Below are 23,789 nucleotides of genomic sequence, written 5' to 3' on the forward strand. Positions count from 1 at the left end.
GAAAGAAACGAAAAAAAGGGATAAAAAAGGATATAAAAGTCCCAAAAAAATAATAATAAATCTGAAAATTCTGGCTCGATCACTGCGAGACCATTGCCTACCGTACCATTTCTTTAAAGGCGCACAAATCAAAACAAGCTCTTTCGTGGCAAGACCCATGTGTGCCGCGTAGCTTCGAACCGCGAAATTTCATTTTTTTTCATTTTCAAATCTTTTCTCGCATATTTTACAGTTTTTACAGTTAAAATTACGTGCGAAATGCCTACGAGCGCTGATGACAGCCTCCCTCTGGAAGATTCCGAAGAATGCGATGCCTACATCGCCAAATTTTTACGGCCCCGAAGTGAGTTTTGTGTTGTTTGGCCTAAAATTTCCAATTAAACATTTTTTCAGCACACTTGTTCAGTACGGTCAAGCAGGAGAAACAGCGACGCGAGTCCCATGACAACAAGTACGAAACGGCGGTGCGTAGTAAAGCCATCATGCCGTCACAAGCTTCAAAAGTTTACAGAAAGGAGATGTTTTACTCCACTTCTAGTAAGCTAGCTGATAAAATAAATACTGACTCTAAAATCTACATTTCAGAGTGTGATTCGCGATTCATCAACAATTTGCACACGTTCAACACTTTCGACGGAGGCAGTGGTTATAGCGAAGCCTCGCCGCACTATGCGATGGATTTTGTTGTTCGTTTTCGAAAATTTTAGGCGATAAAATTGTTTAATGATAATATTTTTTTATTTTCAGAAAAACAAAGGATTCGCTGATGACGAAATGGCCGGGCATTTGAAGAGTCTTGAGGTTTCAAGGAAAATGACTGAAAACGTCAAATGGCTCAATGATAATCGCAACGACTTGAAGACCGCACTCAGAAGGTCGAATTCGTGTCCAGAATTCCCCATCGACAGGGATCGCGAGAAAATTACGACATTACGAAGGAATGAAAAGAGAAATGAGGTTTTTTTTTTGGAAAATTAAATATAATTCGATTTCCAGAACGCCAAAATTTCGAATTTCGACGCCTCATTTGTTCCGGAGCTCTGCTGCTCAGATGACTATCCTTCGATTCTCTGTTCAATTGCGACTGCATTCAAAACCGTTGTCTCACGTGTCAACGCCCAATCAATCGGAAGCGGCGAGCTGAAAATCGCAAAAGTTCTGTGCTCTACTGAAGATCTGTTCGCATATGTGATCCCTAAACGATTCAATACCCGCGATGCTTTGTTTGCCTTTTCGAATCAATTCAGAGCGTGGCTCGAATACAAGCCTAATGTCCAGCTTTACACTCACTATCGCTTCATAAACGTGATACTGTATCTCGAAGAGTTTAAGCACGAGAGAACGGAATTCCGAAGGGCACGCCATGTCTGCAATCTGAAAAGCCGCAGAAATCATGGATTATTTCTGGAGTTGGATACGGGAATGCTACGTGTGGTGGAAATTACGCCGGAAAAAGTCAGATTTTTAGCGAATTCCTGGGCTCATAATCCGTCAGCGATTGTCGAGGTTCGATTCGACGGGGTGAAGGTGAAAATTTAGATTTTTTTTTTTCGAGACAGATATTTTAAAGGTGGAGTAGCGCCAGTGGGGAAATTGCTTTAAAACACGCCTATGATACCACAATGACCAAATATCATGATAAAAAATTTCAAAAAATTTTTCTAGATTTTATATGATTTTTTTTAAATTGGAAAAATCGCAGTTTTTGCCTAATTCCTATTTGAATTACCGCCTATTGGATTTGTTCGATGGAGCGCGCTTGCACGTTTTTAAATTTATTTATTTTATTTTTTTGTTATTTTCCTCCGATTTTTAATGTTTTCGGTGTTTTTTTGCTTGAATTTTAGAGAAAAAGTCAAAATAATTGCAATTTTACGATTAAAAAGCAAGCATACAGGCGTAAAAATGAAAAAGTAACGCTTTTAAACGATTTCGAACCTGAATTAATTAATTTCACAGATTTACGCTTGTAAATTAGCTTTTTAATCAAAAATTAGCATTTATTTTGACTTTTTCTTTACAATTCAAGCAAAAATACACCGAAAACATTAAAAATCGGCAGAAAATAAGAAAAAATAAAATAAATAAATTTAAAAGCGCGCAAGCGTGCCCCATCGAACAAATCCAATTGGCGGAAATTCAAATTGGAATTAGGGGAAAACTGAGATTTTTCAATTTTCAAAAAATCATATGAAATTTAGGAAATTTTTTTGAATTTTTAAATCATGATATTTGGTCATTGTGACCCCATATGCGTGTTTTAAAGCAATTTTCCCACAGGGTGTAGTCCACCTTTAATAGATTTATTACAGAACGAGAAGGATATCTCGGAGGAAATACAAGCAATCCGAAATACTGGCCGAGCTACGATGATTTCATTTGACAGAGAGCACCGCGAGCATATGAATGGCAAATGGCCAAATCCAAGAACCTGGAGCTCGTTAGGAACGGTTGTGGTATGTTTAATTCGACCTCACGATATAGAAAAAAAACCATTTTCCAGCTTCGTAGAGAGTGCACACATCACAAGGATCATTCGAAGCCACCACTGACTAGGCTTTTCTGCGAAGACAGGGATTGTATTGGATTGTGCTCAACGGGTGATTATTTCAAAGTGTAAGAAAGCAATAGACGACGATATTGTTTATATTACGGGAACACAAAATTCTGAGAATGCTGCGTATTTCACAACATATTTGACGCGCAAGATATCTCGTAGCGAAAAAGAAAACTACAGTAATTCTTTAAATGAATACTGTAGCGCTTGTGTCGATTTACGGGCGCTCGATTCTCGGAAAACACATTTTTCGAATTTTGATTTTTATACATTCAATTTTTCTTCGTTTTTTTTCCTATTCCTTTGTCATTTTTGTGCGTATTTTTAATTTTTTTTTTCGATTAATAACTTAATTTGATTGAAAAACGTCCAATATTCGCGTCATTTTGATGATAACACTCCCACAAGCGTTTTTTCAAAACACTATTTCCCGTTTATTGCCGTAATAGGCAATAAATGACGCCAATATTGGAGTTTTTTCAATTAAAATAATTTATTATTAATAGATAAAATATTAAAAATAAGCATAAAAATGAGCAAGGAATACGAAAAAACGAAGAAAAATTGAGTATCGCTGTCAAAATTCGAAAAATTTGTTTCTTTCCGAGAATCGAGACCGTAAATCGACACAAGCGCTACAGTAGTCATTTAAAGAGTTACTGTAGTTTTCTTTTTCGCTACGAGATATTTTGCGCGTCAAAAATGTTCTCTCAGAATTTTGTGCTCCCGTAATACCTATCTATCTTCTTAGACCGATTCCCGAAGAGCCGAATCCGTCTCATGACAAGCTTGTCGAGCTCAGAGCCCGTTTTGCATCAGAACGTACACTTGGATATACAGACAGAACACCGATTGCAGCTTATATCCTACCGAACACGGATGCTCACCAGGTAGCTTTTGGAAGTTGCTGCTGCAAATAATTCTTGCCATTTTCAGAATGAACTAATTCCGGACTTCTTCTCTCGCGTGCAGTTCTTGAATGGGTACAGCGGACCAAGTGGACTCGCCATCATTACACTGAATGAAGCGATGTTTTGGGTTGATAATGGCCTACTCAAGTCTGCAGAAAGCCAGGTTGATGATCGAAGTTGGACGGTCAAGGAGTATCAATCAGTGGAAGAGGTGATCAATTGGTTGGCGAAGATTTTGCCGCCAAAATCAAAAGTCGGCTTCGATCCAACACTCGTCAGCTATACTTGGCATCAACAGGCTCTTCAGTCCATGACTTCCGATCGATTCGAGCTTGTGGCGATTCCAGGGAACATTGTAGATGAAATATGGAGAATGCGTCCATTTCAACGAGGCGATGTTGTGAAGATGCTGGATAAAAATACACCTGAAATTCCAGTTCATGTGAAAATCGACCGACTTCGGAAATCCCTCAAGCCAAACAAGTGCCTGGCAGCCGTAATCACATCACTTGAAGATATCATGTGTAAGTTTTCATTTAAAAAACCCCCCCCCCCCCCCCCCATAAAAGTCTAAATTTCAATATATTTTAGGGTTGCTCAACATTCGTGGAAACGATCTTCCGTACAATCCTGTCACATATTCTTACCTCTTCATTACCATGTCCGATGTACGTCTATTCATCGATGCAAAGAGATTGAACGATGTATCGAAAGCATATTTCGCCCGTCAGAGTATCGATGTAGATGATTATAAGGCTGCTTCGCCTTATATTTATGACTGGATCTCAGCGACAAAGAGCAGTTTTGCCGATAAGAAAATCCTCATTTCACCGGAAACAAATTACTTGATTGGACGTTTAATCGGAGAAGATCATTCGATGATTGATCCGTCGATTATGGAGAGGATCAAGAAAATCAAGAATACAGATCAGCTGAAAGGAATGAGAGCGAGCAATGTTAGTTTAGAAAAATTCTGCAAAAAACCCTATGTATTCCCATTTTCAGCTTCGAGATAGCATCGCAATTGTTGAGTTTCTGTGCAAGTTTGAGAAGGAACGACGCGACGGCTATACGTTCACAGAATACGAATTGGCAGCAGACATTGAGGAAGTAAAAACACGGAATCGCGAGTATATTGGCTTAAAGTAATATCTATACTCTAAATGTACTTATTTAAATGTTAATTTTATTTTCAGGCAGCCAACAATATTCTCCGCAGGCGAACACTCTTCTGTGCATGCTCATCGGCCGGATGCTCAGAAGATCGTCTTTCACTACCAACAATTCATGTTTCAAACTGGAAGTCATTACACGGACGGAGCGACGAACTGCGCAAGAACAATTTGGGATTCATATCCAACCGAGGAATTCATGAATCAATACACGCTTGTCCTCAAGGGCCATATCCGTTTAGCAAGTGCGAGCTTTCCGAAAACTCTCACCTATGGGAGCCGGCTCGACATTTTCGCAAGGATTGCACTTTGGGATGCTGGATTGGATTATGATCATGAAACTGGGCATAGCGTTGGCCATTTTTTGAATATTCGCGACACACAGAGTGAGTTTTCTGCAAGGATCATCAGTTAATGTTTAAAAAATTCAATTTTTCAGTAGTGATAGGCCGTGAACCATACTCTAGCAATAGTATAATCGAGGCTGGACAAGTGATGACAATTGAGCCGGGATACTACTCCGAAGGAATGTATGGGATTCGAATCGGCAATTGCTACGAGACGGTCGATGTCACACTGTCGCAAAATGATCAGTATTTCCTACGTTTCGAGGTAATATTTTGTTTTTTTAATGGAATTTTACAAATTATATTCCTTCTCTCAGCCCCTCACGTTGATTCCAATCCAAACTTCAATCGTCAACAAGGATCTTCTCACTTCCGAAGAAATCAATTGGCTCAACAAATATCACTTCAAAGTCTTCTCCAAAATTGGATACATCCTTCGAAAAGAAAACAGGATGGAAGAATATGACTGGCTCTTCAATGCATGCCAGCCGATCTAGAGCATTTTTAATTGTTTTTAAGTTATTTTCGTATTAATGTTCGTATTCGTTTTATTGTAATCGTCGCCTCGGCTTCGATCGATCTCATTTTTAAAGTACCCGTATTTGTTTTTCGTTTTATATTTTTTGCCTGTTCTATGAATATTTTGAATTTTTTTTTGGATTTTAGGAGTTGTTAAGAATCAAATAAAGCTTTTTATAATCAAGTAAAAAAAAGAATTATCACAATTAGTTGAATTATATCACAAGTGGCCAGCGGGAGAGAGGGGGTGGGAAGGGAATTTCAAATAAACATTTGATGCTAAATAATAATCGAGAACTGAAGAAAAAACACTAATTCTAGTCGGATATGCTGCTGAAAGTGGGGGAAAGAATTAGAAAAAATAACCGGTTGCAATAGGAAATGATGATGATTAAGGGATGAAATAAAAGTTCTAGTGTGGAAGATTAGTTCCAATCGGAAACATTAAAACACCCGATTGAAGATACTGTAGATCGGGGAGCTTTTCGAGAAGCTTCTGTGCGTCCAGTGAAAGAACTTCAGTGGAACGGTAGTGGTGGCCATTATTCGTGGATGATGAGCCAGTGGACATTATCGTTTCAAATATGTTCGGTCTGAAAGAAATTAATATTATTTTACCGTATTTTGGCATTCTTTTTTAAAGGCGCACAGATTAATTCAGAGATGGGTCTCGGCGCGCTAGTCGAAAGTGCAAAAGAGGCCCCACGAAAAGGGGATCTGCGAGAAGGAGATCTGGCACTGTACAACGCGCGGTGCGTAACTTCGGAGCATCCTTGTATCGTTTTCTTCGAGAGAAAAATTGCGTTTTGTGAGTTTTGCAGATCCGGTTTTCGCAGATCCCCTTTCCGTGGAGCCTCGTGAATTTTGCAAAAATTAGCGCCGCATGGAAAAATAGACGTGGCGTAATTTCGCAAACCTGCGGCACGGTTTTTCCTACTTTTTTAGAGCTCGTTTTCGAAAAACGAACGGAAGACTGGCACCTCCGAAAGGAGAGCTGGTGAAAAAGGGGAAAAACTTTTCATTTTCGGTGGTGCCTCGTGGAAACTGTGCCGCAGTGTTACGAAATTAAGCTCCGCCTCTTCATATGTGCGGCGCTGCTTCTTGTGTTTTCACTAACCCATTACTAGCAGACGGGGCTTTTGAGCCATTTGTAAGCCCAAAATGTTCCAAATCTTTCTGCAAAGTGCTCGTGTAGGCCGTCGCGACACCGTTGCTACCCAAGAAGTCTACATCGATGATTGCCGAACTTTGATCTGAAATAATAGGGGGTGGTTTCAGTCTTGTCATATTATGAATTCTCGTCACGGGTCTCGTCACGAACGAGGTACTTTGTAGTTTGTTTTCGTCGTGGCGAGACCCAAAAAGATCTTTTTCAGACGTCTATGTATTACACTCAAAATGAAAAAAAAACTGCGTGGTGGCAGAAAACCGAATATTAAGGTCACCACTTTTACTCGCCCACTCACGGGAAAAGGCAAAATTCGGGACCCCAACCAATATCAGCCGCCGACATCTCACGGGTTCCGCTCGCCGCTATGTTTAACTCGCAGCGGGCGGAGACAGCTCGCCACGCCCATAGCGAGTTAAACGCAGCGGCGCGCGGAGTCCGTGAGATGTCGGCGGCCTGACACTGGTTGGGGTCCCCAATTTTGCCTTTTCCCCGTGAGTGGACGATAAAAAGACGGGGCCTAAATATTAGGTTATCTGCAGTACACGCCACGCATTTTTTAAATTTTATTTTGAGTGTACATAGACGTCTGAAAAAGATCATTTTTGGGTCTCGCCACGCCGGAAACGAACTACAAAGTACCTCGTTCGTGGCGAGACCCTTGTTAGGCTCAAATCAATTTCAAAGTTAGTTACCTTAAATCAGGAGGTTTTTGGCAATTTTTCATTGAAAGTTAGTCTAAAACTATAAAAAATCACTTGATTTATCTGGGAAATAATATTAATTTCAGCCAAAACATCTGAGAAAGTGCTTGAAAAGCTATTTTTGAGTACTTTCTCAGATGTTTTAGCTGAAATCAATTACATTTCCCAGATAAATCAAGTGATTTCCCATAGTTTCACACTGTTTTCGACGAAAAACTTGGTAATTTTGTAGAATTTCAAATAGTCCGTGTTAGGTATTTCAAATTGCGAAAGGAAGCAAGCAATACACACAGAGATTAGCAACATTTCAACAAGTTTATGCAATTTGTCGAGACACTACACACAAGATTGCGACACTTCTTGCTCAATTCGTGCAGATGCTTACTGGCTCGGTTCATCGGATTCGTGAGTCCAGACGTATCCCAGTCAAAGTCCACTGCGGGAACCGACGGCGAATCGATGACAGACGACGGTGGTGATGAGGATGATGTCTTTGGATTGGTGGCCGTGGCCGAGGAATCATGCGATGATTCTGTTGATGATGACGTAGTGGTGGCTTGAATTGGTGTTGGAAGTAGTAGATTTGAAGTATCGAAGAACGAGTTCATGGCTCGGGGCTCTTTTTTGGCGGTTACCTGAAATTTTGCAAAAATTTACAAATTGATTATAACTAAAAAATTTTTTTTTGATTTTCTCAGAAAAAAATTAATAAATTAAGTTTTTTTTTCAATTTTTCAATTTTCTTTGAAAAAATCGAAATGTTTTCGTTTTTTTTTTTAGATTTTCTCAGAAAAAATTAATAAATGGATTTTTATTTTGTTGATTTTATCTGAGGCAATTGATAATTTACCTTTTTTTCATTTTCTCTGAAAAAAAACGATAATTTTCGTTTTTATTCTTTCAAAAAATCGATAATTTTCGCTAAAAATTTGTTTTTTTGTTTTTTTCTGAAAAAATCGATAATTTTCATTAATTAAAAAAAAATTTTTTTTGAAAAATCAATACATTTTCGTTTTTATTTTCGCTTAAAAACTATGGTACCTAGGGTCTCGACACGACAAATTTTTGTAGAAAAAAAGTGTGCACCTTCAAAGAGACTACTGTAATTTCAAACTCCCTCGTTGCTGTGAGCAAAACTATTGAAAAAATCGATTAAAAAAAATCAGAAACGAGGAGGAGGAGTTTTAAACTACAGTAATCTTTAAAGGCGCAGCACTCGTTTCTCGAATTAAATTTAAACAAATTTTTTTGTCGTGTCGGGACCTCGGAACAATTATAATAATTTTCTAGATGGAAATATCGAGACTGAAAATGATTTGGGGGAATTTATGTTTAAAAAAATAATTTTTCTTTTAATTAATTAAATATTTAATTAACTGTTATTTATTTAATTAATTAAATTTAAATTTAAATTTATATAACTTTTTTCATCGAAATTTTTAGAAAAAAAACTCACCGGGTTAATTTTCAATGATTTTAGATGATTTTTTCGAATTTCCGAGTTATTCCAATCAAATTTCAGTGAGATCGCCTCTTCGACAAGACGCAGAGATAACCATAATCGTGAATCTCGTTGCCTTTCCACTTCAAAGCTATTCACCATTTCTACAAGATTCTCCGAATCGAAAAGAGCCGGAATATCGACTACATCCATTTCAGGTGACTCCTCTTCTTCACGACATTCTTCTTGAAATCCGTCATGCCAAAATTCGACATTCTCGAGCATTTCATCCAGGAGCTCCAAATTTTCTAGTACAGTATCCGAAGGTGGTGGTGGAACATCCGAAGCTGAACTGAATTCAGCTTGCCATTCATCACCATTTGCTTTCAAATCGTTCGAATTCTCAAATGCTCCCCATTCATCCAGCGATTGTTGGTGGCGCGCTTCCTGAGATCGAGACGAATTCGGGCTACTTTCAGTCCGATCTGTTGAAGGCCGAGCCTGATCAAATGCTCCCCAATCGTCATCATCATCGTCGTCTTCGTTATTGAAACCATCCATTTTCAACGATGGAGGCGGCGATTGAGGTCTCTGAAAAAGGAAACATATTTTGGTCGAAACTTTCATTTTGGATATGAAATTTTGTTTTAAAAAGTTGCACGTGGGGTCAGAAAGTCCCATTTCGCTTTGATCTACAAAAAATGCGGGAGGTGAGACGCAGACATCTCAACTGATTTCGCATGGTTAAGAGTGTGCTGACGTCACAATTTTTCTGGGAAAAAAATCGCGCATTTTTTGTAGATCAAACCGCAATGAGACTTTCTGACACTACGTGAAGTTGGATTTTTGCAATCTTCCGCGATTTTTTTTTCATTTTGTTTGTGATTTTTTAAAGAAATTTAGGACAATTTTGGATTTTTGCAAAAAGTCGCTTTGAAGTCTGAATAAAAGCATTTTCGGCGTATCCTGCGCGCATGGGTCTCGCCACGCTGACATCGAAAAAAAAAATTCTGAGAATGCTGCGTATTGTGCAACACATTTGCCGCGCAAAATATCTCGCAGCGAAAAAGAAAACTACAGTAATCGTTTAAATGGCTACTGTAGTGCTTTTGTGTCGATTTACGGGAGATCGATTCTTTAATTAAATTCTTCTTTTCAAATATTACCGGTACAGAGAGTGTAGATAGTTGAATGGACACAGACATTCCGGAACCCAAGGGGCGGGGCGCGGGAAGAGACGATTTTTGTCGATTTACGGAGTGTTTTTATTCACAAACTCTCCGTAAATCCATACAAATCGGCTCTTCCCGCAACCTTGGGTTCCGGAATATCTGTGTCCATTCAACTTTCCTCATTCTCTGGACCGGCAATATTCGAAAAGAAGAATTCATTTCAAAAATCGAGCTCGTAAATCGACACAGAAGCACTACAGAAGTCATTTAAACGATTACTGTAGTCTTCTTTTTCGCTACGAGATGTTTTGCGCGTCAAATATGTTATGCAATACGCATTCTCAGAATTTTTTGTACAAATATTGATGTTTTTATTTTAATCATAAGATGGTTAAATTTACCAACAACTAATTCTTAAATTGATTAGCACTTATCAGTGTCTTATCAGCAATCAAATGACCAAAACATCTAATAGGACGAATTTTCGCCTATTTCTCAGCAACTAACAATGCAACTTTCTCATTCTTCATGTCTCCTGTATCATAGACAAATTGATTAGCTCACGTAGTGCCAGACGGTCCCATTACGGTTTGATCTACAAAAAATGCGGAAATTTTCGCCCAAAAAAATGTGTGACGTCAGTACGTTTTTAACCATCCGAAAACAGTTGAGAACTCTGCGTTTCTTCTCACCCGCATTTTTTGTAGATCAACGTAGATCAATCCAAAATGAGACACTCTGCCACCACGTGTAGCTTCTTCTTCTGCTGCTGCTGCTACAGTCTGTGTGTACAAAAGTCTTCTCACATAGTAGGTAGGTGCAGACTTCTTTCTTTATCAAATCTTCCCTTCTTCAACATTACATGGCGTGGTTTTCTCGTGGCATTTTCCAAGAGAGGCTCCACCCCCCCCCCCCCCCCCATCGCATGTACTTTGTTCATTGGTCAAGAAGAATCGTATATAACGGGCAGCGATAACGTCCCAAATCTTTGTCGTATGACGACGGGGACGATCGGAAATTGAGAGGAGGAGGGGGTAGTGTGAAAAATACATGAGGACGCGATGAAGCTGCTGGTCAGCAGCAGGCCCCAAGCCACTGTGTTTTATTGCAAGACAGTTCGATCTTCACGTTGATATCAGACATATATAGAATATACATCTCAAGGTCTTCTATTCTCATTTCTTAGGCAGCCTGTTAATATGTTGATAATGAACAATCATTTGACCGCCCGTTTTTCCGAGTCACTTCATCAAGGACTTGATTTCTTTCCAAAAAAACTTCCAAAACCACCCAGCAAATCATTGTTTCAAAAAAAGTTTGCTCAAATGATTAGAAATCAAAAGTTCAAATGTTTTTTTGCAACAGCTGTCCCTAGCCTGTCTCACATCACAGTTCAATTGTTGTAGTTTACCTCTCCTCTTCTCCTTCATTTTATCTCTAAAACGCATCGATTCGGGGGCACTTTGCATTTGTTATCGTGTCTAGTGTCTCTTGGCATTATTCTCGTTGTCACAAAAAAAACCAATACAAACAAGGCGTATTTCAGGTCAAAATGACACCTCAATCGTCTCCGAGCTCGTCTCGTGATCACGTTTGTCTCGTTTGTCAAGATTTCGCTTCTGGCTACCATTATGGTGTCCCGTCATGTGTCGGATGCAAGACATTTTTCCGGCGAACAATTATGAAGAAACAAAAGTACATTTGCCAATTCGAGGGCAATTGTCCAGTTGATAAAAGTGAGTTATTTAGCACACTTGGTGTCAGGCTGTCCCATTTCGGTTTGATCTACAAGAAATGCGGGGATTTTTCGCCCAAAAAATGTGACGTCAGCACGTTCTTAACCATGCGGAATCAGTTCCGCAATTCTCGTAGATCAAAACGAAATGGGACACTCTGACACCACTTGTTAGCAGTAACAAGGAACTTATAAAAAATATTTCAAAAGTTCAGCTATCCGCTGTGCCTGCCGATACTGCCGATTCGAGAAATGTTTGAGCGTGGGAATGGACCGAAACGCCCTCCAACAAAACCGTGACCCTATCGGATACACAAAACGTACCAGGCGTCCAAAAAAAGAGCTGAAGACTACCTCGGACTGTTCAAGTGACGAAGGAGCAAGCACCCCACCATCAGTGTCTCCATTACAGCTATCGGTAATTAATTAGTCCAATTACGGTTTGATCTACAAAAAATGCGAGAATTTTTTTGCCCAAAAAATGTGTGACGTCAGCACGTTCTCAACCATGCAAAATCAGTTGAGAACTCTGCGTCTCTTTTCCCGCATTTTCTATAGATCTACGTAGATCAAGCCGAAATGAGAAACTCTGACACCACGTGATCCCAAATTACAGCCTCCACCAATCTCGCCACTCCTTTTCCAAGCTGCACCACTGAAACCTCGTCGCTGCATCCTACAAACTCTTGCCGAACGCGAAAAGTGTGCAAATGATCTCCGACTCTCCGAATATCTTCCAATCCGATCTCTCCACGAGGCTCTATGCTCAAAGGCTCTGCTGAACGACACGGCTTTTTTGGAAAAGTGGGGACAGCCGAGTGAGAGACATCAGATCTTCGATCTACGATTCGTCAATCACGACGACTACCACTATTGGCACGAGAGAGACTGGTTCTTGTTGACAGAGTATGCCAAAACATTCGATGTTTTTGAGGCGCTCGATTATCAAGATAAGGTTGGAAGAAAACCAGAAACATGTATAACGATTTAATTATTTCAATCCTTTCCAGGCCGAACTTGTTCGCCATGCCGCAATAACAGTCCCAGTCCTGGTTCAAGTCTGGAACTCCCCGGACTACGGACCAGACACAATTGTATTCCCAGATGGTGCCTACTTCGATCGTACTCCAGAGCCAACCCGGTAAGTTGTCGGTCACATATACTCCAAACCGAGCCCCAATTCCCGTCTCGTTCCGCGTTGTGTTCAATCGTTATAGGCCAGCCGGACTCAACAGGAAAAAGTATCAAATGTTGGATCTCGTGCTCAAGCCGTTCCGTGATCTACAGCTCGACGCAACCGAATTTGCAGCGTTCAAAGCGGTAACGTTTCTGAATCCAGGTCCGGGCGGAATCTCAATAAGAGCCAAACTTTCACTTTGATGCGATTCCAGACGCTGACATCTCTCTACCGGCTCGCAAGCTTGTGAACAACGAACGAGTCCGCATCACCAAGCAGTTATACGGCTACATGGCCATGAAAGACGACGTGGACACGGCAATCGAAAGGTTGGTGAAATCACGTTTTTCCTTCCTTTGATGCATTCATCTATTACTCGCTTGTCGATCAAATCAAACATTGATAGATCACAATTTGATGTGTCTTGTTGCGGACTAGCTAAGTAAGCTAAGTTGGAACACTTTGACCAAAATTTCGGTAAATTCTCTAAATTTTGCTAAATTTTCAAATTTTTGGTAAAATGCTAAAATTTTGGTAAATTCTCAACATTTTGGTAAAATGCTAAAATTTTGGAAAAATTCTCACAATTTTGGGAGGCACCACGGAAACGAGAACATGTGAAAAAGGAGAATTACGAAAAGGAGAACACAAAACCACGCCTATTTATCCGTGCCGAGCGCAAGTTTTTGCATAAACTTGTGCAAATTTTTATTTTCAAACGAGACAACGAAGATCCGAACTAACGAATTCGTGTGATAAACAACACGCGATACGTTCTTTCGGAGCTTCGCGTTATCTCGTTTGAAAATAAAAATTTGCACAAGTTTCTGCAAAAACTTGCGCGCGGCATGGAAAAATGGGCGTGGTTTTGTGTTCTCCTTTTCGTAATTCTCCTTTTTCACATGTTCTCCTTTCGGTGGTGCCTCCAAAAGTTTTGGCAATTTATTAAAAAATTGGCAATTTACCAAAATTTTAAGAATTTACCAAAATTTTGAACATTTCCCAAAATTTAGGCAATTTATCAAAAAATTGGCAATTTATTAAAATTTTGAGAATGTACCAAAAGTTCGGCAATTTACCAAAATTTTTAGCCCCCGGCACTGATAGATCACAATTTCATCCCCGTGTTGCAGATTCGCACGATTGGTTCTGATGGGAACGTCCATGTCAAAAATGGCGTGCGAATCGAAAGAGGCCGTGTGGATTGCAGACTTTTTCGAGAATATCGGCTTCTCGGCGTTTGCCCGGCAACTGTTTTTCGGTGATACGACGAGCGTTGTTGCTCACAAATTGTGAAGTGAATAAATTTAAATTTAATAAATTAATTTCCAGAAATATTTACACGCTTGAAAAAAAATCTCAATGCTAATCCTATTTATATACGTTTATTATTATTTTTTTTTTTTGGTATTTTTTTTGCAATAAAGTTTTAACTTTTTTTTCTTACCGCCTGAATTGGTGCAGCAGCAACAACGGCTTCTCCAAAATCTCCCCACTCATCGTCGTCATCGTCTTCTTCTTTCTGTATTTCCGAATTTTGAAATCCCGTAAATTCGTCCTGTGATAATGCAGTCGTCATCTGAAATTACGGGATTTTTGGGGTAAATTTTTGGCAAAATTAGTTCAATTTTTAGAACATTTTTTGACAAAAAAAATTGATTGCAAATTTTAATTTCAAAATGTTGCATTGCTATTTTAAAGTTGATTGAAGGTTTTTGTTCATAATTCAAAGCAGGGGTCGGGGGCAAACGATTTTTCCGGCAAATCGGCAAACTGACAATTTGTCGAAAATGACATTTTCTGGCAAATCGGCGAAATTGCCGGAATTGAAAATTTCCGGCAAATCGGAACACCGGCAATTTGCCGAAAACGAAAAATTCCGGCAAACCGGCAATTTCCCGAAAACGAAAAATTCCGGCAAACCGGCAATTTCCCGAAAACGAAAAATTCCGGCAAATCGGCAAAACCGGCAATTTTCCACAAATCAAAATTTCCGGCAAACCGGCAATTTACCGAAAATGAAAATTTCCGGCAAACCGGCAATTTGCCAAAAATGAAAATTTCCGGCAAACCGGCAATTTGCCAAAAATCAAAATTTCCGGTAAATCGGCAATTTGCCAAAAATGAAAATTTCCGGCAAACCGGCGATTTGCCAAAAATCAAAATTTCCGGCAAATCCGGATAGGGTTTTCTTCAATTTTTCATTTTGAAACATAATTTCACAATTTTTTTCGGAAATTTTTCCGAAGAAAAAGTTTTTCTACTGTTAAATTATTGATTTTCAGGCCAATTTTAGGATTTTCTTAACTGAAAAATTTCTGTAAAAAATCGAAAATGTCGAAAATGACGTCATTTGCGCGGGAACTTGCACAAAAAAATAATTCAACTCTTTCTACCTATTTTTTTGTTGCAAAACTGAAAAAGTATTTTTAATAAATGTAGGAAAATTCCATAAATTTTTAAACATTTATATTCGGTAATTTGACACTGTTTTATTTCATTTTGGGTACAAAAATGTTTTTTTAAATAGAAAATTGGAGATTTTAAGCTAAAATTAGCCAGTTTTTTAAGAAAATTTTAGAAGTTTTTTTCCCGAAAAATTGGAGATTTTAAGCTAAAATTAGCTAGTTTTATAAGGAAATTTTTGAATTTTTTCGAGAAGTTTCATTACGGAAATCGTTAATTTCAGCATATATATATATATATATTTCTTACCGTATCTCCCTTTTCATTATTATCAGATGCTTCTGGAACAGCTTCATGTCCGGCAGCCATATCCTTCACAGGAGTCACCGACCGACTTCTTGATGCTGATGGAAGCGGTAGGCTCGTCGAGTCGGGCGAATCGTCGACTTCATCGTATTCGTGCTGCTCACTTTTGTCATAGGAATCGTCGACAGCGACGCCGCAGAATGGAGGTGGACCCCCATCGATTTCCATCGATCGGCTGGAAATTTAATCGATTTTGGATGGCAAATTGGTGTGGGAGAGGGATATTGAGAAGAAATTCGAGGCACCACGTTTTCAAAATCTGTTCGCGTCTAGTTTAGGATTTTTTTCGTAGATCTTGAAAATGTAGATCTTGTTTTCGTAGATCTTGTTTTTGAAAAGATCTTGAAAACGTGGTGCCTCATAAATTTCAATAGAAATACAAAAATTGCGTGAAAAATGACTCAAAAACACCGAATTTCATAACGAAACTGTTCAAAAATTGCTCAAAATGTTTTTAATGCCGATTCAAAACTCCGGAAAAAAGTAATTTCACCCAAAAATCCAAAAATTTCGCCATTTTTTCCTTGTTGCCGCGACAAGGAAAAATGGCGAAATTCCAGATTTTAGCAAAAATCGATCGATCGGCTGATGATTTAGAATGGAAAATGGGTGTTTTTTTTTGTTGCAAATCTGGATTTTTATCTTACGTTTTTTTTGTTGATTTAGGCACATTTAAAGCTGATATATTACGGAAACACTAAATTCTGAGAATGCTGCGTATTGCACAACATATTTGACGCGCAAAATATCTCGTAGCGAAAACTACAGCAAGTCTTTAAATGATTACTGTAGAGCTGATGGCGATTATAATTTTACGAGAATCATTTTTAATCGATAAAATATTAAACGAAAACACAAGGAATTATTTGTTAATTTTTGTGTTCTTCAAATATTTCTTAGATTAAAAATGATTCTCGAAAAATTATAATCGCCACCAGCTCTACAGTAGTCATTTAAAGGATTACTGAAGTTTTCGCTACACGATATTTTGCGCGTCAAATATGTTGCGCAGTACGCATTCACAGAATTCAGTGTTTCCGTAATATATCAGTTTTAAATGTGCTTAAATCAACAAAAAATGTAGCATAAAAACAAAAAATTTGCAAAAAAAAACGGCGAAATTGAATAAAAATCAATTTCTCACTGCTATGAGACGGAGAAGTCGAAAAAAAAAATCGAAAATTGGAGATATAAGGCAATTTTTTTCGAAACTAACGATCTGTGTATCTTTTTTCTAAAAAATATTCTCACATTTCGTGCCAAAAATGGTCCCAGAAGGCCTGAAGATACTCGTACTTTTACGCTTTTTTTCTTTTTTTTTTTGGCTAAATTTCTGTTTTAGCAGCCAAAAAATGAGGAATTATAATACAATTTTATGAGAAAATATCAAAATTGTTAAAGGTCACACGATATTTCTAGTGAAAGAAAAAAAAACAATTTCGGCGAAAAAAAAAATTCTTGGAACCGGTTCTTCTAGTGTCCCATAGTGGCCATCAATCTTAATTTTCAACCTACGCAGAAATAAAATTGATTTCATCGTAATTCAGGTGAAAACACGTGGTGTCAAGCTGTCCCATTACGGTTTGATCTACAAAAAATGCGGGGGAATCTTTCTCCCAGAAAAATGTGTGACGTCAGTACGTTCTTAACCATGCAAAATCAGTTGAGAACTCTCCCGCATTTTTTGTAGATCTACGTAGATCAAGCCGAAATGGGACACTCTGACACTAAATACGTGTGAAAATAAATCTACATGAAGAATAAAATAAAATTGAATAATTCATGTGTTAAGCCTGATATAGAAGGGCTCAACACACACTCTTGCTTCACGCAGCATGTTTTCTATTTCTTCTATACACGGCGGCAAAATATTGAGAGAATTAGAGAGAGAGAGAGAGAGAGAGAATAGTAGACGAGGACCGCCTGGGATTGCGGGCGGGGGGCATTTATACTAGTAAAACACACTGCACTGGGTATTATAATGGAATAAATGGGAGGTGCTGAGTAGAAGAAGAAGGAGGAAGATGTAGAATGAAAGAGTGGTGTGTGAATGAATACGAGTAATTGGTATTTCTATTCGGAGCAGAGAGGGTAATGTAGGTTAGGAGGGTCAGGTGGATTGCTGTGGTTTTTTCAACTAAATGATAGAAATACCGAATATAACTGTCAGAAACGTTCTAAAATATTTAATGATGAATATTTTGAAAACATTTTGCAAAAAAAGTTGAAAAAAGGGCTCAATTATTTTTGAAATCTCGGGCAATTAAGTCAGGGGGGGGGGGGCGCCAAATTGATTTGTCGACAAATTCGGCAAATTGCCGGTTTGCCGATTTGCCGGAAATTTTCAATTCCTGCAATTTGCCGATTTGCCGGAAATTTTAAATTCCTGCAATTTGCCAGTTTGCCAGAAATTTTCAATTCCGGCAATTTGCCGGTTTGTCGGAAATTTTCAATTCCCGCAGTTTGCCGGTTTGTCGGAAATTTTCAATTTCGGCAAATTGCCTATTTGCCGGAATAAATCGTTTGTCGCCCACCCCTGAATTAAGTGACGCCATTTTTGTGTATTCCGGCATATTAGTAGGTTTTTCTTCGTTTTTTTTTTCAATTTTTAGATTAAATTTAAGTATTTATATAACTTGAAACACAATTTTCAATTTTTCATACATTTTTCCTTAAAGAAAACTGGCTACCCTGTATGAAAATCGACAAAACGCTTAAAAATTGGTATAAAAATCGATAACTACACATTCATTTTACCTTTTCTTTACTGAAAACAGTCATTTGTAGTTAAAATGTGCTCAAATTGTAGTTAAAAAATTTGTAGTTAAAATGTGCTCAAATCAATAATTTAAAGCGAGAGAAACTACCAAAATTTGCATTAATCGGGGATAATTTAATTAATAAAAACTGGATTTTAGTTGAGTTGCTGCAACAAGGAAAAGCTGGCGAAATTCCAAATTTTTGAGGTCTCGTTTTGAAATCCGGTAGTTTTGGGCCAATTTTAGTCAATTTATGCTCTAACACCTATTCAAAATTCACGATAGTCTGTCAATTTTTTGAAAAAAAAACCCCTATTCCAACTGTGAATTTAATTTTCTAAACTATAAAGCTATAAAGTATGTTTCCAGCCACGCGGCAAAAAATTCTTCATATGGAAATGTGTTTTCCTTGGAAACACGCATTTCTGAGCGAATTTTGGCGGAAAAAAATTTGAAAAAAACGTTATTTACCATTTACCGGCGTCTTTGCGTTGTTCATCGGATTTTTTTCGACGACAGAAACACATATTCGGATTGAAAATTGAATTTGAATTGAAAAACAAAATTTGAAAACAGGAAACACGTGGAAAACAGCCACATTTCACATTTCACGCCTTCGAGATTTCAAGTTTTCAATTAAAAAGGCACGAGGAAAGAGGAAAATCAATTAAAAACTATTTAACTAAATAGGAAGGAAAATGAACTTTTAAATTAATTATTTAAAACAAAATAAACCGGGCAATAATTCTGCACACACAAGAAAAACCAGAATTCTTTTTCTTGGCGTTGTCGTGGAATAACAAAATGAACAAAGAATGACATACACCGGAAGCATGCTTAGTACCTGCTGCCCCCCGGCAACTCGCTTGTTTGGCCTTCAATCGATTAGCGCCCTGCCGGTGAGTGCTGACGCATCTCTCGTGTCACTTGCACCCGCTTTTCTCCCACCGATTTTTGCACATTGAAAGTGCCACGGGGGCTCAATGCAAATAGAAAATTGAACAAGATTGAGCCTTGTTTTAATTCTTTTGTGCATCTTTTTTTCTGAATTAGTTTTTTCTTCATTTTTATTATTTTAGGCTGTGATATTTAAAGTTTCTTTAGAAAATCGTCTTGAAATTGAAGGGAAAACGAATATAAATCGAAAAAATCGAAAAAAAAGGAATTTAATTTAAAAATCAATTTAAACTGATTTTTGTTTTCCCATGCGCCTTTAATTTTTACAGTATCCTTTTTTCCGAAAATGAACTATTTTTGCCTATTCAACATTCAATTTTTGCTAAAATACTTTATTTTGCTTATTTCAATGTGTTTTAAAATATTATTAATACAAAAATTCGTTTTTTTTGCTCCTTAAATTGAAACAATTGAGCAACTGATGGTTTTCGTTGCGAGACCCGGGCTTAAATTTCTATAACGCGCCTTTAAAAGTCCTACGGTTTGCTTTTTTTTCGTTAAATTTTTATTTTCGAAAACCAAAGCTTATTCCGATTTAATCTCGATTTTAATTCCAGAAATGTGGGATTTAATTTCGCCGGAAATTTTCTCAATACAAAATCTTTGCCTGCTGGGATTTCTCGTCGCCTCAATCGCCGTGAGCAGCCTCTTCACGTAAGTTTTTCGATTTTTCTCCAAAAAATCAATATCTTCACCATTTTCAGACTTTCCTACGCAACACCATGGGTCCGCCGACGTCGTGCCGAGTACCTAGAACCGGAAATCGTCTACAGAAGCTCGCCGGAGCAAAAATTCCCGGTTTTGTTGCAAGAAGATCGGGATGCTCCGAAAAGATATACGCCGTCGAGCTGCTATCTTTCTGTGATTATTCCGGCTATGAATGAAGTTGTTAGTAGTGCTAAAAGAGCATTAAAATGAGCATTAAAATTGAAAAAAAAAACGGATTTTTTCTAGGAAAGAATCGAAATTATGCTCGATGATTGTTGTGACTACTTGGAAGCTCGTGCTGAGAAGGATAAAGATTTCACCTACGAAATTATCGTTGTTGATGATGGATCCACCGACGAAACGGCTGATATAGTCGTTCAAATCGGCGCTAGGCGTCAGAATTTACGAGTTTTGAAAATGAAAGCTAATCGGGGAAAAGGTAAGGCATTTTTTAGTCCAAAATGACTTAAAATTACCTAATTCCTTCTAAAAATGTCATTTTATTTTGCGTTTTTCGTTTATTTAGGTTAATTTTTAGGCCAAAATTCTGTAGATTTAGGCTTTTTCGGATCTCAATTCCCTTTTAAAGATGGACTACACTTTGTGGGGAAATTGCTTTAAAACACGCCCATGTGGTCACAATGACCGAATATCATGATAAAAAAATTCAAAAAAAATTTCTAAATTTTATATGATTTTTTGAAAATTGAAAAATCTCAGTTTTCCCCTAATTCCTATTTGAATTACCGCCAATTGAACTCGTTCGTTGGAGCGCGCTTGCATCATTTTGATTAATTAATTTTATTTATTCTTATTATTTCACTGATTTTCTTCATTTTTTGGGGGTTTTTAATCGGAAAACGAAAGAAATAAACAAGAATAATGCAAATAGTTCCTGAAAAAATTACTGAAAATGCCCAAAACTCTAAAATTAGTATTTTATCAGTTTTAAGCATCTTCGAATACTTTTTAGCGCACATTTTGCATTTTTCTTGTTTATTTCTTTCATTTTCCGATTAAAAAACCCCAAAAAATGAAGAAAATCAGTGAAATAATAAGAATAAATTACAAAAAAATTAACGAAAAAAAATGCAAGCGCGCTCCAACGAACGAATTCAATTGGCGGTAATTCAAATAGGAATAAGGTGAAAACAGAGATTTTTTTAATTTTCAAAAAATCATATAAAATAAGGGAAATTTCCATCTTTAATAAATATGTTTGATTTAATTTTTCAAAAAAGTTCAATTTATTCCAGGTGGCGCTGTAAAAATGGGAGTCCTCCACTCATCAGGAAAACTAATTCTCTTCGCAGATGCCGATGGAGCTACAAAATTCGCCGATTTTGAAAATCTCGAGAAAGAAATGCTCCGAACTGCCGGCGGAGAGCCACTTGATGAATCATTTCCAGCAGTTATTGTTGCTTCTAGGTTTTTAATTGATTTTTATAGAAATTTTTAATAATTTTCCCATTTTCAGAGCGCATTTGGAAGCCGAATCTATGGCTGTTAGATCAGTTCCACGCACAATTTTAATGCTCGGTTTTCACTTACTCGTCTATACTTTTGCTGCAAGAACAATTAAAGATACACAGTGTGGATTCAAACTTTTTACTAGATCGATTGCTGCGAGGGTGAGATTTTAGCTTATTTTTAGCTAAAAATCTCCAATTTTGGCCTACTTTTTGGGGTCGTAGTGGTCGGAAATCGACTATTATATATATATATATATGTTCGAATTTTTTTTTCTTTTTGGGAGAAAATGTTTAAAAAATTGGCAGACTTTTTTGTCGACAAATTCGGCAAGTCGGCAAGTTGCCGGTTTGCCGATTTGCCGGAAATTTTAAATTCTCGAAAATTGCCGGATTCCAATTTGCCGCAAGTTTTTACAGGGATTTTTCTTAACCTCTGAAATTTCCAAAAATGTGCAAAACCACAATTTGCCGAAAATTTTCGGCAATTGCCGTGTTTCAGGCGAATTCGTCAAATCGACAATTTGTCGGTTTGCCATTTTTCCTGAAATTTTAAATTCAGCAAAATTGCCGATTTGCCGGAAATTTCAATTCCGGCAATTTGCCGATTTGCCGGAAATTTTCAATTCCGGAAGTTTGCCGATTTGCCGGAAATTTTCAATTCCGGCAATTTGCCGATTTGCCAGAAATTTTCAATTCCGGCAATTTGCTGATTTGCCGGAAATTTTCAATTCCGGAAGTTTGCCGATTTGCCGGAAATTTTCAATTCCGGAAATTTGCCGATTTGTCGATTTGCCGGAAATTTTCAATAACGGCAATTTGTCAATTTACCGGATATTTCAATTCCGGCAAATTGCTGATTTTCCTGAAATTTTCAATTCCGGCAAATTGCCGATTTGCCGAAAATTTTCAATTCCTGATTTAAGATTTTAGCTAAAATTCGTCAAATTAAAGTAAAAAAAACCAAAAAAAAAAAACGTTTTTTTTTCAGATTTTCCCAGTACTTCACATTGAGCGCTGGGCTTTTGACGTTGAGCTCATCTTCCTTTGCGAAAGATGGACGGTCCCTGTGAAAGAAGTTTCAGTTCGATGGACTGAAATCGAAGGGTCTAAGATTACTCCAATTTGGTCTTGGCTTCAAATGGGCCGAGATCTTGTGCTCATTTGGTTCAGATATACGGTAAAATTGCAGTTTTTTAGGCCTTTTTTGAAGTGGTGTCAGGATGTCCCATCGCTCTACTGCACACGAAAATGGCGGGAAAATATTTTTTTTTTAATTTGTGACGTCACAGCGTATCTTGAATAATTTTCTTAATTTTAAGCGCCGATTTTTGTCAAACTTAAAAAAAAAATAAATAAATAATATCTTTCTCATTTTAATTTATAAAATTTGATATTTTACCAAAATTCTTAAAATTTAGTGGAAAAATTGAAGCAAAATACACAATAAAAATGAATAATTTCAATTGAAACGAATTTTTTTTTTCGAAAAACCATTTAAACCGTTCATTTACCAAGTTTCCGTGAATTTTTTAAAAATGATTTTCCAAATAAATTTTTGTTTAAATTGAAATTATTCATTTTTATTGTATTTTGCTTCAATTTCTCCACTAAATTTTAGAATTTTTGTAAAATATCAAATTTTATAAATTAAAATGAGCCAGTTTTTAAAAAAATTTCACGAAAATCGGCGCTTAAATTGAACAAAAGCAATTATTCAAAATGCGCTGTGTGACGTCACAAATTTTCAAAAAATATTTTCCCGCCATTTTCGTGTGCGGTAGAGCGACCTGACAATATTTTTGACATTAAAATTTTATTTTCAGATCGGAATTTGGACGGATGACCAGCCTCGCTAAATGCTCCACAAAAAATCGATACGAGATTTTCAAAAAATCTTGCCCAAAAATTTCCTTTTTCTTCTAGTAATATCTATGCTTTAATCACTTTTTTTCCCTGCTTTTTCCTGATTTTTTTTCCAATTTATGGCTGGTTGTAAATATCCATGATTCCTTGAAAATGTGATTCTATTCTTTTTTCTTTTCGCATTTTTATTATTTATTTATTTACTTGTTGGTTTTTCTTTTTTTTCTCTCTTGTTCTGGGGACTCTGGGTTTATTTTTAATGCTAAATTCAAAAAAATATCGATTTAAATGTTTTTTTCCATTTTTTTGTTTTTTTTTTCGTTTTCCCAGCGATTTTATATCTTTCCATAGAGTT

At 37.3% G+C, this 23,789-nt stretch overlaps 4 protein-coding genes across 14 annotated transcripts; 3 read left to right on the forward strand and 1 right to left on the reverse strand.

Moving 5' to 3' along the window:
- Window positions 1–216: 216 nt before the first annotated feature.
- Window positions 217–5,695, forward strand: pid-5 (the record flags this gene model as incomplete). Of its 4 annotated transcripts, none has more annotated exons than NM_071761.6 (14): window positions 217–343; window positions 394–537; window positions 586–686; window positions 748–957; window positions 997–1,527; window positions 2,313–2,456; window positions 2,504–2,616; window positions 3,309–3,447; window positions 3,494–3,992; window positions 4,060–4,424; window positions 4,474–4,613; window positions 4,665–5,026; window positions 5,080–5,252; window positions 5,305–5,695. In NM_071761.6, 14 exons carry the CDS (start codon window positions 259–261, stop codon window positions 5,482–5,484), a joined length of 3,186 nt encoding a protein of 1,061 aa, NP_504162.2. The 4 variants fall into 4 exon arrangements, 3 of the variants coding, with proteins under 3 accessions (NP_504162.2, NP_001317846.1, NP_001317847.1); NR_138522.1 differs by having other exon boundaries at window positions 222–343; window positions 2,504–2,600; window positions 5,305–5,689; NM_001330835.3 differs by lacking the exon at window positions 217–343 and having other exon boundaries at window positions 483–537; window positions 5,305–5,484.
- Y45G5AM.9 lies at window positions 5,668–18,972 on the reverse strand (the record flags this gene model as incomplete). Of its 4 annotated transcripts, NM_071762.8 has the most annotated exons (6): window positions 5,668–6,099; window positions 6,624–6,759; window positions 7,764–8,013; window positions 8,835–9,410; window positions 14,351–14,482; window positions 15,619–15,850. In NM_071762.8, 6 exons carry the CDS (start codon window positions 15,841–15,843, stop codon window positions 5,919–5,921), a joined length of 1,500 nt encoding a protein of 499 aa, NP_504163.2. The 4 variants fall into 4 exon arrangements, with proteins under 4 accessions (NP_504163.2, NP_001041193.1, NP_001317852.1 ...); NM_001383294.2 differs by lacking the exons at window positions 5,668–6,099; window positions 6,624–6,759 and adding an exon at window positions 18,906–18,972 and having other exon boundaries at window positions 7,675–8,013; NM_001047728.4 differs by lacking the exons at window positions 14,351–14,482; window positions 15,619–15,850 and having other exon boundaries at window positions 5,919–6,099; window positions 8,835–9,380.
- nhr-114 (Nuclear hormone receptor 114) lies at window positions 11,537–14,343 on the forward strand (the record flags this gene model as incomplete). Of its 4 annotated transcripts, none has more annotated exons than NR_138521.1 (7): window positions 11,537–11,727; window positions 11,942–12,144; window positions 12,343–12,681; window positions 12,737–12,867; window positions 12,944–13,065; window positions 13,118–13,345; window positions 14,037–14,343. NR_138521.1 is itself a non-coding variant. In NM_001029071.6 (7 exons), the coding sequence occupies 7 exons, from the start codon at window positions 11,544–11,546 to the stop codon at window positions 14,197–14,199; spliced, it is 1,257 nt and encodes a 418-aa protein (NP_001024242.1). The 4 variants fall into 4 exon arrangements, 2 of the variants coding, with proteins under 2 accessions (NP_001024242.1, NP_001317845.1); NR_138520.1 differs by having other exon boundaries at window positions 12,949–13,065; window positions 13,118–13,232; window positions 14,037–14,341; NM_001029071.6 differs by having other exon boundaries at window positions 11,538–11,727; window positions 13,118–13,232; window positions 14,037–14,339.
- A 939-nt stretch (window positions 18,973–19,911) lies between the features above and the next one.
- Window positions 19,912–23,734, forward strand: algn-5 (the record flags this gene model as incomplete). Of its 2 annotated transcripts, NM_171446.4 has the most annotated exons (7): window positions 19,912–20,045; window positions 20,096–20,279; window positions 20,346–20,538; window positions 21,356–21,527; window positions 21,577–21,730; window positions 22,560–22,748; window positions 23,395–23,734. In NM_171446.4, the coding sequence occupies 7 exons, from the start codon at window positions 19,951–19,953 to the stop codon at window positions 23,425–23,427; spliced, it is 1,020 nt and encodes a 339-aa protein (NP_741523.1). The 2 variants fall into 2 exon arrangements, with proteins under 2 accessions (NP_741523.1, NP_001317828.1); NM_001330840.3 differs by lacking the exons at window positions 19,912–20,045; window positions 20,096–20,279; window positions 20,346–20,538 and having other exon boundaries at window positions 21,370–21,527; window positions 23,395–23,427.
- Between the last annotated feature and the right edge of the window lie 55 nt (window positions 23,735–23,789).

This window comes from Caenorhabditis elegans, chromosome V, assembly GCF_000002985.6.
Source record: "Caenorhabditis elegans chromosome V".
NCBI classification, from domain to species: domain Eukaryota; kingdom Metazoa; phylum Nematoda; class Chromadorea; order Rhabditida; family Rhabditidae; genus Caenorhabditis; species Caenorhabditis elegans.